Source organism: Varroa destructor, unplaced genomic scaffold (assembly GCF_002443255.2).
Source record: "Varroa destructor unplaced genomic scaffold, Vdes_3.0 BEIS01000003.1, whole genome shotgun sequence".
NCBI classification, from domain to species: domain Eukaryota; kingdom Metazoa; phylum Arthropoda; class Arachnida; order Mesostigmata; family Varroidae; genus Varroa; species Varroa destructor.
Genome location: NW_019211456.1, coordinates 11,926,562 through 11,939,319, shown reverse-complemented (window position 1 = coordinate 11,939,319; position 12,758 = coordinate 11,926,562). Strand labels below are relative to the sequence as shown.

The 12,758-nt window shown below is 40.2% G+C and overlaps 1 protein-coding gene and 1 long non-coding RNA gene across 16 annotated transcripts in view; one reads left to right on the top strand and one right to left on the bottom strand.

The window, feature by feature from the left end:
* Positions 1-653: 653 nt before the first annotated feature.
* Positions 654-12,758, bottom strand: part of LOC111247254 (uncharacterized) — a 218,675-nt gene continuing 206,570 nt past the window's right edge. For 11 of the 14 annotated variants that reach the window (XM_022797942.2, XM_022797947.2, XM_022797948.2 and 8 more), the window contains 8 exons: positions 12,461-12,645; positions 7,039-7,236; positions 6,203-6,286; positions 5,741-5,911; positions 3,842-4,050; positions 3,389-3,597; positions 3,065-3,152; positions 654-2,805 (listed from right to left, as the gene is read on the bottom strand). In XM_022797942.2, coding sequence (XP_022653677.1) covers positions 2,679-2,805; positions 3,065-3,152; positions 3,389-3,597; positions 3,842-4,050; positions 5,741-5,911; positions 6,203-6,286; positions 7,039-7,236; positions 12,461-12,645 — 1,271 coding nt within the window. In that variant the 3' untranslated portion in view covers positions 654-2,678. Of the gene's footprint in view, positions 2,806-3,064; positions 3,153-3,388; positions 3,598-3,841; positions 4,051-5,740; positions 5,912-6,202; positions 6,287-7,038; positions 7,237-12,460; positions 12,646-12,758 lie in introns of those variants that run through there. The other 3 variants (XR_002672045.2, XR_015324509.1, XR_015324510.1) reach the window with 3 other exon arrangements.
* Positions 2,799-7,484, top strand: LOC111247259 (uncharacterized). Of its 2 annotated transcripts, none has more exons than XR_002672049.2 (3): positions 2,799-3,113; positions 6,601-6,664; positions 7,049-7,484. It is a non-coding gene; the product is annotated as an uncharacterized LOC111247259 (long non-coding RNA). The 2 variants fall into 2 exon arrangements; XR_015324521.1 differs by having other exon boundaries at positions 6,601-6,763.

Sequence of the window (12,758 nt, the reverse complement as noted above, 5' to 3'; positions counted from 1 at the left end):
GATTTAATGGGAATTAAAACACCAAAATGTAAAGAAAGCGCAACGCGTAAAATAGTTGAACGCCTAAATTCTCTTGTGATCCAAGCATGTTTAGAGTGCTGGATAGTCATGAGTTTCCATCGTACAACATCATTGCACAAGTACGTAGCATTTGTCGCTGCACTTAATAAAAGCCTCCGAGGACCTTAACCCTGGGTTCTATACTTACAAGAGGTTGGCGTGCGATAGAATGTCATCTGCCGCATAAACTTGCACTAGTATAGCTTGATTATAGTTTCAGCAAGCGTTCGAACGAAAAGCCTTTTTTTCATTCGCGAACTCATTATAATTTGGAAGCGGCTAGATTTGTTCAGTACTGAAAAGGAGAGCTATCGTCTAGCATGACAAATAAACAAATAGTTTACTACAAGGTAAAAAAAACATACGGTTAGTTACCTCGCGGCCTAAAGGCTGTCCAAGTTATAAACCTCGACGCTAATATGTAAAGTCTAAGTGTTTAACGAACGTTTACATACGAATATTCCAATAAACGTTTTTGTTTGGCATCATATCTATCCATATACTATACTGTGCTATGATATTACACGACCACCTGTCAGATTCGGTAAGACCTAGGCTAGTCTATATAATGGCAAAGGAAAATCACAGAAAGCTTGTTGGCGTAGTCATTTTATTATTTAGATAAATTTAAAGTATCTTTACAAAACTTTTAACAAAAACCATATCATCCGCAACGACACCTTATCTGAAGCATTACGATCTCTACATCACACGACGTGTTCTGCTCTTTTTCCCTTGACACCTCCAATTGTTGATACGCATTTGTAGTGAGTTCTACATCGTTTACGAATGAATTCACAATTGTAGAGCTATTGTGTTTAGTTCAGCCCATTTCGTTGCAGATGATCAGTTGTTCGGTTTATTATTTAATTATTATTATTATACACATATGTAGACAGGCTATGGGTTTCTATTGCCCGTGTCGTCTGCGCTTTGTCTTCATCTATCTTACTATTTCTTAGTAGTTATATCATTATGCTCAATAATGACGCTGCTGATGATTGTTATATTACAGTCATCGTTATTCTTGTTATTATTACTATTACGATCATTTTTTTTTTTTTTCGTTCGTCTAGTTTTCTTTCTATACTGTTGCCACTGGTTTTCTTACTGACGTCTGTTTGAACATCGAGACGATTCAGAGATTATACAGACAATGTTAACATCATTGTGTGCGATTCAAAGAGAGAACTTATATATATATATATTCTCATTTCATGTGTCAGTTTCTTTTTGCACTTTTAACATTTGCCAACAATGACGCCGAGGAACTCCTAGTCGTCTCTGAGAAGCTTTTTAGTCGGTTAAAAAAACAGACGTGCGGCAGAGAATAGTTACATAATATCGCCTGGAAAATAGTACGGCTGATTATTATCACCATTATTGATACCAACCGTGTCATAATAACAGTAGTAAATAGCAAGCAGTTTCCCTTGGCCATGGGAAGTCAGCTTACCAACCAGTCTTTCTTTGCAGAAGAAACTTACTCGTCCTGGAAATGAACGCACTGGCGGCCTCGATGTGCCTAATCCGGGGCCTGATCGTGTTCTCCCTTTGCCTTTTGCTTTTCTTTAGGCTTTAACAGTTGAACCAGCGGCCGTCACGGTAACTAGGGTTTCATTCTTCTGCAGCTGTTATTCTCACCGTAGTTGTCACCGTTGCAATACAGATACAAAAAATAGATTGGTGCATTATACAAAATATATAACCTAGTGTTTATATTGAACAAACATCTTAGCGTTAGCCTCTTTTTCCGATATCTTTAGAGGTTATGCATCTGTAATGAGCTTTGCGTGAATCATGCTTTAAATTCTCTATAGGCTGCGCTCACCTATCACATGTACGCTACCATAATATGGGTGTGAAATGTGTGTTCAATAAATATCCCACCACGTTTTGGAAATACGGTCTCTTCAGGGTCCTGCAGGCCTTTTCCGTATCGCTAGCTTCCATTATATGAGTAGTTGTAGATCTCATATGATGTTGTCTACTTAATAAAGTTACTTCAGAAATTATCGCCCACTATTACCGAATACGTCTGGGCATATCCATCATTTAGCGTAGCCAATAACATTCTGGATGATATCTCATAGTATCATTAGTTGACTATTGGTTTGTTTGCATCTTCTTTCATCAGCCACTGATTTGCATTACGCCATGTGGAAGCAAACATTAAACGGCTCAACTAACTAACGCAGGCACTATGTCGGTTTATATATGGTTCGGTTTATTGGTTTATCTGTTTGCGTAATTACTCATAGTGATATCTGTGGCATCGCCAGTAACAAATTTCGCTAAATCATCGATCGCTGTTCTGTACACGTTTGGCACGCAAGACGGGCGTCTCGGGTTTACCATTCTCGGACTTTCCACCTTTCTCTACGTTGCTTTTGTCTCGTATTCAACTATAACTGTCAGGTTCACATCACGCATGCTGCCTTCGTCACGTAAGGTAGTCAGCGGAGTGATCCGAACAAAGTTACCGTTACGTCTGTATGTGTATGTATGTATTTATTATGCAGAATCGGTCAATATGATACAACACCACCTGCTACTGCCGCTTCACGCTTCTGGACGCTATCCACAATTGGCGTCTATGCGCGTTTTCTTCAATATTTCTAACGTTCACAACGACCACATGTAGCAGTTGCAAGGCTATCGTCGTCCTTGGATCTCTTCTCGACCCATTCATATCGCTCCTTCTTTTTCGTCGTTCCTGAGCTAACTGCAAAAGGATACTCGAACCTAATGTACACATAATAGCCTTCGTTATATAATTCTGCCACAGATCAATGTTTTCTCCATCGTTACGTGGCCGGCTGGCGCTCATATTGTTGCCGAAATATTATTGTGTCGTTGCTGTTTTCTATCTTTCAGGAGTGTAGCTGCTACGCTCGCAACTCGTCAAACTGAACGACGATGGCTCTTCATTATGCTGCGATGTTAGCGGATATCGTTCAATTAATTCATGGAAGCACGTAATAAAAGACAACCGTCTACCCACTGATTTGGCTTGTCAAGCATTTGACGCCAAAGTCGAATCTCTTCGCCCTGTGAGTCCATCCAATCAACTAATGAATTCTGGTACTTTCCTGTAATAGAAAATATTTTCCCTAAAATTAGCGAATGAAATAAACGCAGACAGCATAAGCAGATGTAAAAAGTAAAAGTTATCCAAGGGAAAAGTACGTCGGAATCTTCTCGCGTGTAATCATATATCTTTTTATTGAAAATGTTTTTTTTTTTGTTATGAAAAAGAACTAGGTGGGGTAGAATTGATTCATTGCAGTGAATTATTAAACATGCTATTTGGACAACAATTACTTACTAGTTCCTAACGATAGTCGAACCCCGCCGAGAAAATCGTTGGAGGTAATTTTATCGTAGTCCCAGATAGTAAGCTCAAGGGCACGTTCGCGCAGTTCGGCCAATGATACGTCGTGATACACGAATGGATGATTCCAGACGGGAGTCGTTGAACGACGTGCCACAGCTGTCTTCTGTTTGCTACTCTTGTGCCGATCCGGAAGTAAATAACTTGTATCGCGTCCAGTAAAAATACAGATATCATCGAATATAGAAGATTAGTTAACTTTGACGACTCCTCTTCGTTTTCGAACATCAAGTAGGCATATAGGCGTAACCTCGTAAGCTAAGCATGAAAAGGTGACGGTACATGTAGCAAGTACGCAATAATACATACAAACAAGTGGTCAGTGACCTCTCTCATTCTTATCGCCAATTTAAAGTAATACGTTATCAGGATGCTACGAGTACGCACCATTTGCAGAAGGGATCAGAGGTTCCATTCGATCTGGTGGCCTGCAAATTCGAGGCTTCCTTAACGATGACGTGCAGTGAGCCTTTACCGGGCCGATGGTCATGAAGAGCCCACTTAAGAGATAACATTAAGTCACCTCTGTAAGCGCTTCCCAACGGACCTCCCAAACCTCCACCGATGCCTAACGATCCATCATCTATGGCATCCACCTGTAAACGAACTCAGTGAGTAAAATTCTATGAAGTTCTACTAAGGCCGCCTCAGTGGCTGTGTTCCAGTTCCACCGACTCCATAAACTCCATAAACTCTATATATCATATAAAGAATGTCATCAACAATAAATCAATTCGAAGGGCTCCACTTCATGTTTGCAAAGATTTTAATTATCCACTTATAATATTAGTTATATTATATAGGATAATGCCTGTGCAACTATTTTGAATGCAATATAAAAGGAGAAATTTAGCTACCTTTCGAAGACAAAACTAAAGAGATCTCTATATCACATTATCGTTGATCTCTCGTTCTCTTGTACTTTCCCGTTAGTATGTGTGTGTGTCTGTGTATAGATATCGCCACTGCTGTTAATTTTTACGCTATCATTTTTTTTAACTATCTACAGTATCGCAAAAAAAATCAATCAAAGCAGTTGTTGGTACTGCACTATGACAATATCATCCGTCGTTAGTGGAAACGGAAATGTTGGCAACAGAATATGGCGACACAACTAGCTTCCACAAACAGGTTTTCCCGCATCTATGTATCGTTGCGGGAGTTTAGGACAGCGGTCCAGGCCTCTTTCTGCGAGAGGCTAAAAAGTTCAAATTGAAATGTCGATGTTTTGCTCTTATACGATCCCAAATATGTATACTTCGAGAAACCCGTCGACTATAAAAATGGAATCAAACGCATTACGCCAGTTTAACTTCGAACACACATTTCTGGCACTATTTCTCATTCTGCAAATTTCGATATCGGAGAGCATATTGAGGCATGCACATTACAATACCTCGAAATTTGTGAAATGGCTAAGATAGAACTTGTTTGTTAAGGTAACTTTTGTTGAATCAACGCTTTAACCTGTTATGCGCGCGCATTTTCAAATAGATCTATATAAACTGAAAAGATACCGACTACTTGCACACAGCAGAGTGACAAATAGTAAACACTTCGGTAATATAGTGGTGATATATTGGCAATTAATTTTTGATTCGAGAAAATATACTGTAAAATAAAGCGGGTGCTATTATGTGTTAAATTATTCCACTCTTATATAATATTCCAGCAATGCCGCAAATGTAATTAGGCTTACTTGATCCTTTTTTCTCACGAGATTTTTATTGAGTAAATCAATTTCTTTATAATCCAATAAAGGTAGTGTGAGACGGTCGAAATGTCAGAGTTCTACAACAGTGTGATTGCCAGAGAAGCGGTTAGCTCATGAAGCTTAGTCGTTCCAATTTCAATCTTGGAAATAAAGCGCGCTGAAGATTTGCATGAAGTCGAAAAAAGACCGCGGTAAAATCCAAAGTCAAACGACTGGAGAAAGCTCCTAGTTGAGCCTGTCAGATACCGATGTTTCTGCTCTCGCTGAAGCAGAGACTTATGCGGGGAGAAGTTTGCGATGCGGAACTTGAATGGAGTGGAATCTTCCATTGTTTATTTATTATATAGTTAAAGTTCTAGTTAGAGTTGGCGATTACCGGTTCTTCTTATGTAACATTTCGCTAATTAAAATGTTTTCAAGTCATATTCAGAGAAGCTGCACAGATAGCAAGCAACGCCAGATGCTGTAGGGTAGTTAAAATACATAAGATACCATTAATAATCGTTTTAAAGCAAACTTATAGGAAAGACGGCTATATAATATAGGTGTCTAGACCAAAGACAAGCTCTTACCCTTTTCTGCAACGGGTACCAGTGAGAAGTATTGGTTTCAAGCATATCCGACGAGAGGTCCTTCATAACTTCCCCAAGGAAGTCGTTTCGGCCGAACATATCGCAATGCCATACCGAAAGCCACAAGGTTCGAGACGTCAACTCGGTGCGTTCCACCGAGAAGCGCAGCACCTTTGAAAAAACAAGCGAAGATGAAAAATGGTGGGCCAGAAATACGCCATGACGCGACCGCATCGAACTACAGCAATAGCTTTTTTTGGCGGTGTCGCAATTTGATAGTCGACCAATCTCGTAGCCTCACAAGCAATTCTTCCATCAGAAATTTCATTCATCCATCAGAGAAAAACAGTGCGAAACAACTGCAGGCAAACGTTTTTCTGAAACCCGTATCTATAATAACGATCGCTAGAAGTGAACGTGAGGAAAGTGTAAAGAACACAACGTGTTCTAGCACAAGTTTACCTCGTTGAAGACAGGGTTAAGCGTGTGTTTCCGTACTTTTGTCTTGCGTTTTCCAGATTTACTACGATCTGGTAACAAATATACCTGCAAAGAGAGCGAATCATTTATATATACATCTGAACTCGCTTTTTATTAAATGATGCAAGAAGTAAATCTGATCGGTGAACCGCAGTTGCGAGACGTAATGTTTACGTGTTAATGTGTTAAAACGTCTTTTTCAGTTGCATTATTACCCACGGCGTAACTAATCTACTATCTAATTATCTAATAAATAAACTAATAGATAAATAACTATCTAATTGACACTAAGCAATTTAAAGCAATTGCTTAGCATCAATGAGATAGCATCCCAGCGCGTGCAGGTTATCACTTTTTTCTGATCTGTTGTTTCTTTTCAGTTGAGTGTGTTCTTTAGAGATCAGAGTAGGATTTTGCTGATTTCGATGATCCTCAACAGTACAGGTACCAACTTCGTGCTAGACCTGTGTCAGTTTAAGTAAATGGTCGTTTGGTTTTAAGAGCTACCGCCGAGTCTGCGTAGAGCTATGATGCTAAGCAAGCGTAAGATACATCCGTTTTCTAAGGGAAAATGTATAACCTCTGTAAAATTCATTATCATTGTAGCTTCTGAAATGTTCGTCATAAGTGTGCCGTTTTATAGATAGCTTGAGCTGAATCTCAAAGGACGTAAAAGCAAACTGCAGTATCATTCTGGCATAAGTGGTACTCCGCGTACCAGCCGAATTTATCAAATGACTAACATAAAGACTTTTCTTTCCAACTATTATATTATGAATGCAAGCTTTAAAAGTCCTAAGGCTGATGTTAGCGCTTACCTTGACATAGGGATCCGATCGATTTCGTTTCTCATCGACCGCTGCGAGATTTTTCGCTTCGCGTATCAGGACATTAAGGACGCCCTGCTGGAGATCGTACGAAAGACCAAAGTTGACTTCGCCGGTTACAGACACGGCCCCGTAACGACCACCTCCAGCTGCGGAATATACCGATGTCATACTTTCCGAACGACCACCCTGAAGACGCAGGCGTCCATCACAGCATGCCCAAGATTGGATGTACATTAATTTAGTAAGAAGCAGAGAAAGGTGCATTTGCTCTCTTTACAGGACGAATCAGCAGTCATCAATACTCTATAACTATTATTATTATTATTATTACGACTAGGTCCTATCCAGCGGACATCAGCGAATGCGCTGTTTTCGCCAGTGTCAGACACTGATTTGTGTAGTATAATAATAATAAAGTGACATCGCTAACGATTCTTCTAGCCTGGTCATCACGAACTAGACTTGTTTCCGGCAAGCTTACGACGACAGCACACATATGAACCATGTACGTTATGCGGTATCTTTTACCTTTGGACGGTAGTTCGCGTGACCGAATAGACAGGTAACGATCATCACTCGTCAAGGCGTCCAATCCAAGCTTCCACGTAGCCTGATCTAAAATTTTATTAGCTCTATCGGCCAATCGAGGCTTCATAAGTAGTTCCAAATATTGAAGGAGTCACTCATGAATAGAGGAATACGCGACAGGTAATGCAATTTATTGCTCTTTCCCTTCTAGCTACGATATTGAGATCGGTATTCATATTTTAATCGCCCCCAGTCTGGCTTGTTCCCCTATCAAACCATCGATATATGTAGCTATAGCATTTTGGAACGGATCTGCTTGTCCTCTTCTTTAGCAGCAGTGTACAGGAAATTTCTTCAGGCTTAACTGCGATACTTGAACATGATATCGCCCAATTGTATGTTACAACAATAAAAAGTTCCAAGTGAAATGTCTATGTATGTGAAACGATGTCACTTTTCTATATGTGTGCGAAAATTGAAATACGGCCTGCCTATTAAAGTCACTTCGTCGAGTTTTTTTCATACGACTTAGAAAAGTGACTCAGTGAGTGGCGTCTTTTACCGAGCGCTACCTTCTAAAAGGGTATATGTACTCGATATCAACGCCCTCTGGTAAAAAAAAAATACAATTATCCCTTTTGATCCAGGTCCTCAGAAAGCTTACCCTAGCACTTCAGTGTTTCTTTCCGAAAAGCAACGTTTAGCAGAATGCGTCCTAATCGCTCAATAAAAGGTACCGATAAAATCCGCACGTGAATGTAAAGAAAATCAGAACGGCATTACTAGGAACGTTTTGTAGACGTTTGTGTCTTTTCTCTGTAATGTGAAAATTTGCGATAACCAATAAACCGCATTGAAATGTGTCACAGTCAAAGCAGTGGAGAAAATTTCCATCACTGCTCTGTAAGGAAACAAACATAAACATCTTCATTCATTTCGACGCACTTCCATTTGCTCTGACATCAGCTGCAACAGCAGAGCTACCAAAGACTTCAACCTTCATCCTTCTATATAAGCTTCGTTTTTTGCTAACTTTTTCTATAATAAGTGGCGGTGGCAACATCGCTAATAGACGCAATAACAACCATTTTGTCTGTGTAACGCCTCCGTATCTCATATAGAATTATGAAAATACGAAAATCGTCATTATCTCTGCCGTCAATGAACCTTCAATTTTATACGGCCAACATCATCACGATGATCATCAGCCATAATCTACATCTTTGCCTTTTTTTCTATCCGATTGCAGTTTTGCTTGCTTAGCAGGACATGCACATCGTAATATCTTCCAAGCTCGTTACTTGTCATCGGCGTTATTGTCAAATTTCGCTTCACACGATTCACTGTGAAGGGCAGGCGGTGGGCGAGGCAATACGGGCCGCCTTGGGCACAGGCGGGTTAGCCGGAGGATTCAACGCGAGCTCATTTGCCCCCGTAGCAGTCACAGCAACAGCCATCCATCTTATAACGGCCATGCGGCATTGCCTCGCCAGCAGTCGTTGATTGTTTAGCGAGACACAAGCTACCGCTGGCGACGGTTCCTTCGCTACCCCCAGCCCCCGTCTGCATACAACAACCGTTAGCTGCTGCGGTTGTGACATGAACTTGCTGCTCTTGGCAATATTTAACTTTCACCAATATTCGCTACTGCTGTTTGTACTGCCATTATTACTACAATCGTTACGGCTATCATTCGGAAATTGTTTTCAATTTGTAGTGTTAGCGTGACTATGTGCGTCATGAAAGCACATGTATTTTGCACCTGCAGGCGTGTCAGCGTGCTTGACTGGGCACATTTGATGGTCCTTGAAGTCGTCAAACACTAAGGTATTGTTATCATTTTTGATGTTGCCACTGCTGCTTGTCTTCTTATAAAAGAGAAGCCGATCGTCGGCACAAGTAGACACGCAGCAACAGTGCGAAGAAAATCAATAATCGCGCAACGTAGAAGCAATATAGGCCATCTTGCATCGCCCTGTGATTTTCGATATCTTCTCTAAGAACAGAAAAACAATGGTGACAGCACTCGCACGAGAATAACGGCAGCTTCAGATACCGAGCGGCGGTATATCCAGCGTTTGCAACGTTCATTGCGACGATTGGCGCCAAAGCTTCGGCCGTCGTCTTACCCTTCTATCGACAAAAACGTGTCTGTCGTTGATACGTGTCGCTGTTAAAATAAATTATGTTACGGTCTCAATTAATGCTGCTACTGTAGTTAGCGTGAACAATTATTGTCCACTCCACAATGCGACATCCTAGAGGAGCACAGCAGAGGTAGATACGAATTTCGTTCGATAGAACTTGACGGCGGTACCAGGCGACGATGTCGGCTGCAAAGTGGACCTTTTCCCTATTCCATTTGACTGAACGGTTACGAAGAGGATGAACTAGCGCGAGTGGAAGTTGGTATTCGTATTTACGACTAAAGGCTAGCGAGACGTCTTTATTTAATTTCATCCTGTTGTTTATAGCCTACTCGGGCATAAAAATGCTCATATGATCATAACTGAAAGATCGCCTTACGACAAGTCGCATGGGACGATTAAATGTTGTAGATAAGAACGCTTCTTTTGTGGTATGCTACGGTAGGGAAGAACTATTACGTAACTACGTCGCAGTACAAAATGCTTACGTCTGCCTGGCCTGTGTGTGTATGTTTTTGTTTTTACGTACCGCGTATTCAACACACACCCGCTGCCAACGACAGCCAAATTAATGCAATTAACATTAGACAACATGTGAAACCACTAACAACAACGTTACGATGTCGGTTTGCTACAAACGGCACGTTTTGTGCATCAATCACCTGATGATAGTGATTGTGCCGCTGAGAAGACCTGCTGGTCTAATGTAAGTATTCCGCCCCGTTTGCCATGTCTATACATAGATGCTAAAGCAAAGAACACTTGTGTTCATATATATATATAAAAATAATACCTTGTAACTTGGGATCCTTAGTTGTAAAAATTCTATTTGCGGGTACTGCAAAAAAAAAGCCATTTTGCATTGACATTCTTATATTTTACAAGTTCTCCATTTAGGCCTTTGAAACCGGTTAGCAGCGTGGACTTCGTATGACATTGAAAATGTGATAGTAATACTGTTTCTTATATATTCATGGCCGCTGCTTATGAGCCGCAATACATAACTGCAATGATTCTGTTTCACTTTACTTGTCATTTAGCCCAAGGCAAACACAGGGTGGGCGGTGAAAATTACGCTACAATAGGTCGAAATCGTTATATCCAGATTTTTATCTAAATTTTACTTGAGATAATTATTCGACGAACTTCTGTCCGGTAGTCAGGCACAGTATTTAAACACATGCTATTGGAGCCATTATCACGGAAGGCCCTTCTACTTTCATGCTTTCTTAACGAAATTACTGCACTAGCGCAACCCCGCAAATGTTTCAGAGAGTTATGGGAAATACAATGGATTAAATGCCTAACACCGAAAGTGGGGCTTGCTATCATTAGGAATCTAGCAACCATAAGATAACCATGCTACATGTTCAAGATAGATTCAACAATCGCCATGTTTAATCTTCGTAATGATGCGTACAAATTTACCCCCCCCCCCCCTTCGTTCCTGTGCTTCTTCATTTTCCCCGGAACTGCTTTAATTACAATATTATAATAAACGAAATATAGTGCATGCTAGCTAAAATCGATCGTTTTATAGCTTGTTGGATGTTTAAATCCCGTCGCTTACGCAGGGAAAGTCTCACTTCTTTAATATTGGTCTGTAAAGCTAAAATCTATTATTTATTTTTTTGGCACACTAAAGGATAGTTTCTCTCTGCTAGAAAAAGGATTCATGGATATCATTAGAATTGCTTATAGTGATCGTTGACTCAGGGCGGAATAGATTATTTCAAGAGCGTTTGATGGTAAAAATGAACAGTAGCTTGATATGGCTAGTAGCATAAAGAGCTGAGAAAACGTTCACGCTGAACGTATACTGCTCCACCGCAGATACACTATTAGCCATTAGATAAACAACGATGTAGTTCTTAGGAAGGTAATACCGGCTATTCTATGTTAAGAATGACGTAGGGTCTAGGCCTGAACAACGGAGTCAGTAACCTGCCTTAGCAGGAAATACTATCCAGACGACTTGAAATAAAATTTTTTTATAAATATATATAACGTCTTTTTCTTATTTACTTTCGGAGTCAGAGGTTTTTTATGACCATGAACCAATTTTATTTTTGACAAATTTCGAAAATCAACTCGAATCGAGACTAGTGAGCAAGCGCAGTCCTGCTTAAGGACAACAGCCGAGGCAATTGTCGCTAGCTACGTTACGAATAAGGGTTGGGTGGCACCATGCCATAACGTAATTAGCTTCTTGCACAATACCTAAGTACATCAGATATTATCTGGACAATTAGTAATGCAACCCGCTAAACTAGCTGTTACGAACGCATAGTGTTCTAGTTCAGCCAATAGATTCTCAATTGTCAAATCTGTGACTTCCGGTCCATAGATAATGAATATGCTAGACTTAGCCTATTCAACGCCGCTAAAAAATGAAGACAACCCCGTCTGTTCATTCCTATATAAAGACTTGTATATAGACTGCTTATAGAAAAACAGAGAATCCGAACATCTGCACTTCACACCATTATTATTATTATTATTATTATTATTATTGCTAACTAAATTATGGTAAATTAGCGCACATAATAAATCACATTATTAGTAAATTATACTGTTAGTATTAGTAGAGCACGTTTAAATATATTACCTCAAAAATAAATGAACCGCTCATCAAACTGCGGGACGTGAAGCAATCAGTTGTATATTATTTAAATTCACTGTTTTCAATCATTTGAAATCCGAAAGCTGGTAGAGCTTGAGACTATAAGACTTACCGGATGGTTAACGGTGGTCGTTGATCCCAATGTGGAGAGGCTGGTGTGACTCTTCGAGAATCCACCCAATTTATGAAGGTTGTCGCTCGAGGAAGCGGAATCTGCGTCCGAGCCGCGCCCCCCCCGAACACGGAAGCGTGCGGAGCGTAAACCTGGCGACCCTCCAGGCTCGGATGCTTCATCAGCTGCATAAAAGTGAAACCAACGAAAATTGTTAGAAAGTCGATTTCCGTGGTTGCTTATAGCAATATATATATATATATATATATATATACACAAAGGAAAGGTAAATCGTGCA